This window comes from Nicotiana tabacum, chromosome 17 (assembly GCF_000715075.1).
Source record: "Nicotiana tabacum cultivar K326 chromosome 17, ASM71507v2, whole genome shotgun sequence".
In the NCBI taxonomy this organism is placed as follows: domain Eukaryota; kingdom Viridiplantae; phylum Streptophyta; class Magnoliopsida; order Solanales; family Solanaceae; genus Nicotiana; species Nicotiana tabacum.
In genome coordinates this window covers 123,988,597-123,995,432 of record NC_134096.1, presented here as the reverse complement: position 1 = coordinate 123,995,432, position 6,836 = coordinate 123,988,597, and the positions used below count along the sequence as shown (strand labels likewise).

At 36.5% G+C, this 6,836-nt stretch overlaps 2 protein-coding genes across 2 annotated transcripts; one reads left to right on the top strand and one right to left on the bottom strand.

The window, feature by feature from the left end:
* The first annotated feature begins 1,263 nt into the window (after nucleotides 1-1,263).
* Nucleotides 1,264-3,381, top strand: LOC107799373 (uncharacterized). The gene is made up of 2 exons (XM_016622477.2): nucleotides 1,264-1,996; nucleotides 2,399-3,381. The coding sequence occupies exons 1-2, from the start codon at nucleotides 1,595-1,597 to the stop codon at nucleotides 3,119-3,121; spliced, it is 1,125 nt and encodes a 374-aa protein (XP_016477963.2). The 5' UTR covers nucleotides 1,264-1,594; the 3' UTR covers nucleotides 3,122-3,381.
* Nucleotides 3,382-3,519: 138 nt separating this feature from the next.
* On the bottom strand, nucleotides 3,520-6,589 carry LOC107799370 (G-type lectin S-receptor-like serine/threonine-protein kinase SD2-5). The gene has a single exon (XM_016622475.2). The coding sequence runs from the start codon at nucleotides 6,194-6,196 to the stop codon at nucleotides 3,692-3,694; it is 2,505 nt and encodes an 834-aa protein (XP_016477961.2). The 5' UTR covers nucleotides 6,197-6,589; the 3' UTR covers nucleotides 3,520-3,691.
* Nucleotides 6,590-6,836: the final 247 nt, after the last annotated feature.

Genomic DNA, 6,836 nt, shown 5'->3' with positions numbered 1-6,836 from the left:
TCTAAAGCTTGTTAACTTATATACTCAGTATCCCTCTTGTGTTTTGCCGATGTGGGACTCTCTTCAAGAATTTAAATTCTTTTAAAAATTCACACAAACCCAAAATAGACTAATGTGCTGCTTTACTTTTTCACTCAAAAACAACGTTGAAATTTGTGCTACATAACTAATTAAAAAGAAAATACTCTTTTTTTGTTTGAAAAAGAAATTACTCTTTCTACAACATGAAAAATTATTCATTTTGTTAAAATGAATGAAAATTCTTTTTCTACATTATGAAAAAAATATATTCATTTTGTTGAAATGAAAGAAAATATTTTTTCTATATCATGAACAGAAAGTACTTTTTTGTAAGGATAGGGCAGGGTTGGGGGAGGGTGGGGTGGGATAGGTGTGGGGGGTTGGTGGGGATGAGGAATAGGGTGGGGAAGGTTGAAGAAGAGCTTTGGAAAATGTTTTCTCTTCTCTTGATAGGAAAAACATTTTCCTCCAATTGGAGAAAAATGAGTTCACGAGCAAAATATTTTTCAAAACATTTAAGCCAACCAAATATGAAAAAATAGAAAATATTTTCCAAAAAATATTTTTCTTCATACCAAACACACCCTTAGACTTAAGTTATGACTTGTGAGTCACCTTATCATGGTCCTCGTAGGATTTTTGTGCGATCAGCTTATGACTTATCTTTGGTTGGTTGAAAGAGTTTATGATAAAGTGTCGTTTTACATCTCTTGGTCTATCATATACTCCATTAAGTTTGACATGTTTACAAATAATTAGATCCTAACTTGGACTTTATTTTTTGGAGCAAGTTTTTTTATTTGAACAATACTACTATGTTATCCTATTAAGAGGAATATTAATTTCGATACAATTTCGCTCGGGATAGAATAACTAAAAGGGTAGAAGGAAATATATATCAAAATATCATGGCATATGAGATAAACGAAGTAATATATTTATAACTCATAACATGAAATTGTCAAGATTATAAATAACATCTTACTGACTTGATTTAATTGTTGATACCTTTGCAGGTTCAAATGACATTTCAATTTAAGTATTAAGCCACTAAAGTAGAATCATGCTCATGACATAATGTAACTTCAATTGCCTCAGTGGTAAATTTGTAATATGTTCTATTGCAATCCTGTAATGATTAATAGGGGTTCGCGTGCAACGCACGTATTTAGAGACTAATATATATACACATCAATCAAACACTAATTAAAATCCACAAAATTTTACACAAATATCCCTATATATTTCAATAGCAAACACATAAACCCCTTGTATAATGTATTGAAATAAGATATTCAATAGCAACATTTTTGCATAGGGTCCTCATAAAATTGGGGTTTAGATGCTTGATATTGAAATATAGAGGACTAGAGGTAATATCCATAACTATAAGTAGCAGCTGGCTTAAAAAAAGAGTGAGTTGTACTTCCGTATCAGGTGGGTGTTGTGTGTGACTAATATAACACTAAAATAAATGGGAAAGTAAAAAACATATGGTCTTGATTCTAATGCAATACTCTGCATTTGTAAGTACCTGAAAAGTGAAAACGTTTGATTTCATAATAGTATATATATGTTATGTTTCATTTTCATGCATGATCAATTCTTTCACTTACTTCCATATTCTCTCAAAAGGTTTCAAAGAAAAACAATCTCATATTGCACCAACCAAAAAATGGAGAACAACAATCAAGAAAATGCTGAAAATGGTGCTGCTATTGGATCGGAAGGAAGAAGAGGAGGAGGTGTTGGTGGTCGACGGAGACTCACCGGATTGCGGGGCGTCTCTCCGCCACCTTTTCTGTTGAAGACATTTGAAATGTTGGAAGATCCTGAAACTGATCCCTTCATACATTGGACTTCTAACAAAACCACATTTCTTATTACTGATACTAACAAGTTTGCTATTGAAGTTCTTCCAAAGTACTTCAAACATAGCAATTTATCCAGCTTCATTTACCAGCTCAACAACTATGTGAGTATTCTGCAAATTTAACTTCTCTATTAGTATGTTGTCTCTGTTGTGTTCCTATTTTTTGTTATTATAGCTCAACAACTATGACTGTTACTGCATTTTCCACTTCTGTTTCTGATATGTTTGCTATGTTATTTTTCTCATTTTTATTGTTTTCTTGAAATTTTGGCTTCTCTTCCATCCCCTCCCTCATTTTTTGCTAGCTCAACATCTATGTGGCTTGAATCTCTAAACACTAAACCTTAAGACCCTTTCGTCTTAATTTAACGTTGTAACTAGTATGCATGTGGTGTTTTTGTGAATCCAGTTTTGATTTCTTGAAAGCTGTTGTTCTGTTTCCTGTTTGATTTGAAGTTAAAATATGGACTTTTGATTTGACAAGAAAGAATGAATCTCACTCAGGGTTTCAGGAAGGTCTGTTCTTACAAAAGTGAGTATGCGAATCCATGGTTTCGAGCTGGGAAAAAGCACTGGCTGAAGAACATCAAAAGCAGGATTCAACTTTCCAAAGCCACTAAGCCACAACAAGGTTCACATAGTCCTTGTGTTGATCCAATGAAGGATAATTTGGAAGAGGAGCTGGAGAAGTTGAGGAATGATAACATTAGTCTGAAAATAGAACTTCAGAAGTTGAAAGATAGACAAGAAAACATGAGAGCTTTGTTTCCTACTTTGAAAGGATGCAGAAAGGATACAGAAATTAGCAATATTTTGAAGCTATTTCTCGAGAAATCGAAAGTGAGAGGAGATTCTAGCAGCAATGACACAAGAAAGAGGCCACAAACGGTAGAGTCGCCAGATCGTGTGGCTAACTTTGTCCAGGATGGGATTGGACAGACATCAAACTCTGCTGGTGGCTCAGTAAGTTCTAATGAACAACAGAAAGAAGAAGCAACTGCTAAAAATGATAAGAATCGCGAGTTCTGGGAAAAACTGCTTGAAGATGATTCAGAGTCTCAAAATGAAGGAGCAGAGAGTGAGCAGGCACTGAATCGATCGAAGGCTAGGGCTGAGATTGAGGAGATGGTGGAAAGCAAGATTGCTATGGAAGGAGAAGCTTTGATTGCAAAAGCTGCTGCTGGTTTAGATGAGGAGATGGAGACTTATCTTCAATTGTGGACCTAGTATATGCTGTTTGCTTCTATGTTTCCATAAACAAAAAATATGAATTCTACTACATGTTTACATTGTGATCTACTTATCAAATCAAAATTGTTGCTTTGTCTGCAGGGAGGAGGAGGACAATATTGTTGAACTACAGCTGATGTGAAGGTCTTGTCTCCATATTGACTGATCTTACTTTGTTCCAGGAACTATTTAATGTCTCTTCTATTTACATAATTTTACCTAGAAACTATACTGGATGTAGGAAGTTATGAAAACTTTTTAATGATTTCATATTTGTAATTAATTAGAGTATCAATATCTATGGAGTAGCCTATCTCTAAAACTTTTGTTTAGTCATGACATCTGAAGCTGCTTCCTTTTGATGTTTACACTTTTTTGTTATAGAAACTTTACACTGGAAGCTACACCATGGTTCTCAATTGCAGAACTCATTAAGTCGCGGACAAATAAAACAAATGAAACCAATAAATAAGCTACGTAAGAATGATGGTCATAGGGATCAAACAAGAAAAGGATTGAGGAGGGAGGATTTTTGCTATGTTTCAGCTTGATCATGCTTAGAGATCCTTACCTAGGTCCTGAAAGAATTGAAGGAAACAAGGTAGTTGTAGTGTCTGCCACTCTTTTGATAGCTGCAATTGTTCGTGAATTTGGAACACTATAGTCTAACTGAGTTTCAATATCCATTGTCCCCTCTATTACTTTAACCACCATGGACATGGAAGGCCTCAGAGTAAAATCACTTTGTAAGCACCACACAGCAAGCTTCATCATACGGACAACTTCTGATGTATTGCACTGCAGATCATCGTTGTAGTTTCCGATCATATCGATCAGCAGATTGTTTTCAGCCTTTTCCATAAACAGGCTAAGCAAATGTGGATGTTCCAGTGAATGTGAATAGTCCACATTCTTACGCCCACAGAGGATCTCCATCGCAACAACTCCAAAGCTGTAGACATCTGCTTTTTCTGTAATGAACGCGCTAAACCATTCAGGAGCCAAGTATCCGGGAGTTCCCCTAATTCTTGTCACTATCCTGCTCTGATCTTTATCCACCAATTTGGCCAGGCCAAAATCAGATACCTTTGCACAAAACTTGTCATCCAGCAGAATGTTCTGCGGCTTAACATCTAAGTGGACTATTCTTTGCCTGCATTCTTCATGAAGATAAGCCAATCCTTTTGCTATATCATGGATAATGCTCTTTCTTATTTGCCAATTAAAGGTAAACTGTGTAGAGCCTATGTCAAAAATCCATTTATCCAATGATCCATTACTCATGAAATCATAAACTAATAGCTTGTGCTCTTTCTCAGCACAAACTCCAATTAGTCTAACAAGATTAACATGATGTATGCTTCCTATGGTTTGGACCTCTGCCAAAAATTCTCTTTTCCCTTGTCCAAAACCGTCAAGAACTTTCACGGCTACTTTCTGACCATCTTGAAGAACTCCTTCATAAACTGAGCCAAAGCCTCCCTGACCAAGCTTTTGCTGGAAATTCCCTGTTGCCACCTTCAGCTGTTCATAAGAAAATCTCAAAGTGCCAGATATCTCGTCCGAGTAATCATCATTATTTTCTTGTAATGTTTGCTTTCTCTTGAAAGCAATCAAGATGCTAACACATATTGCTATTAGAAGAAATGCTCCACCAGTTGATCCAGCTATAATTCCAATTCTTCTTGCAGCTAAAGAGTCTGTATCTTTTTCTGTGTCATTTGGAATTTTGATGAATGCAGATGACTCATAGCCACTTCTTTTCTTTGCATCATTGATAAGTGTCAGTACAGGGGAGGGTAAAAAGCAGTCACCCCTCGAAAAGTTTGTGAAATAATGGAAGAGAATTACTTTACAAGAGCAGTTCCTCATGCACAACTCTTGGCAGCTTTCCACATCTGTTCCTCTCAGAGCTGCTGCTTCAATGTCAACATAGTTAAAGTAATAGACGTCCAAAACACGCATCATTTTGTGGGAACGTCGTCCATTGCATTCCACAGGACTTACTTCCACGCATCCATTGCTTTGTCGATCATTACTTTGTTTGAATGGACCAGGACAAGAACAAAATCCATTTGAGCAAAGCTCCAAACTTCCACACGCTATAGGGTAATCACAAACACCGATGAAATCTGCCAAAATATCGGTTTGCTGATCACTTCCCTCAGCGTATGATCGTAAATGTCCATCATAATCATATCTCAAAAATTTCATCCTAGAAGGTCTTGAGAACACAGCATTTGGCTCATTTGGCTCAGTTGAGGATATGTACAAGGCAAGAGTACCATTCACTGCTTTTACATAACTTTCATTAAAGCTATCCCTTTCTCCAGTGGCCAAAAACTTGAAATACATATGTGGCTTGTTCGATATGTAAAATGCAAACAAGCCTTGATTGGTTACAGAGAGAAAGAAGTTACCTTCAGTCCAATTGGATGAAGAAACTCTAGCAACAAGTCTTTGACCAGCCCTTAATTTCTGGCCCGGAAGCAGTGTATCTGTTGGATGATCAAAAGACTGCCACACAGTCTCATTATACATGTCATGAAGCACAAGGTTTCCAGTCTCCATCATCTTAATGCCCGAGACGAACTTATTCGCCGTGCTTGTAGACCACACAAGAGTTCCATCCACATCTTTTAACACTAAATCTCCATCTTGCAGCAATTGCAGCGTCCCATTTTCGCGAATTGGATGGTTTCTTTTTGCAAACCAGACTAGTTCAAGGTCAGACCAGCGCCGGATTCCTACAGAGTCCTGACGAAGACGTACAATTCCTATGGAGAATACAAAGGAATCATCTTCTCCGTTTGAAGCAAAACCACAAGCATAAGCCATGTCCTTCTCTATCTCTTTGAGCATCAGAATTCGCATGAAAGGTCCAAAAGATTGATTGAATGAGTAATAAGGGTATGTCAAGGGCTTTGTAACATTGACAACTGAAACATTATTGTTAATCCATGTTGTAGGGATTTTTGCCGTGTAATAATCAGGAAATTGAGCTGAAGTAAGGTTCTTAAGGAGCACAATGATCAAAAGCTTCAAGACATGATTGAGAGAGGCTAAAGCCATGACTTTTTTTAGACAAAAAAGCTAAAATGTTTCTTTAACCAAGAATATATTTCAAGAGAAAAGAGTTCTTACATAGATGAATAGTTCATCTCTAAGTTACATCAATGACTTGATCATCCTTGAAGTGAATCCGTTGATTCTATTCCCATCCGTTTAACTACGTGTCTGGATAGGATAAAGACGGTTCTGAAGCTGATGTTCTATTTTCCTTTTCTGTGCATAGAGTTTACTCGCCAAAGTTTGAGATTATGTAATGGTAAGGACTGGAAATGTTATTTTCCTACAGTTTCAATGCCAAATGGGCGATTAACTAGTATGCTCTTTGGACAACATTTTGCATGGGAAGAGAAGTACATTTGAAATTTTGAACTAAGTTGAATGTTATCCCTCCCTTTGTCCTTCTTTTCCATGTTTGCAATACTAACATTGGACTTTTCTTATAGCTACACGTTTGGATTTAAACTACCCCTTCTATAGTAAAAAGATCATGATGTTTTATATTTCAATGCCACACAAGAGGGATGTGATTTGTGTGGTGGCCAATTTTCGCGTGCACCTATTATAGAAAGACCTGATTCTTCTATGTGTTCTTTATACTACTGTTGCAGAAATAGTAAATACAGAAAGTAAAGAACACAAG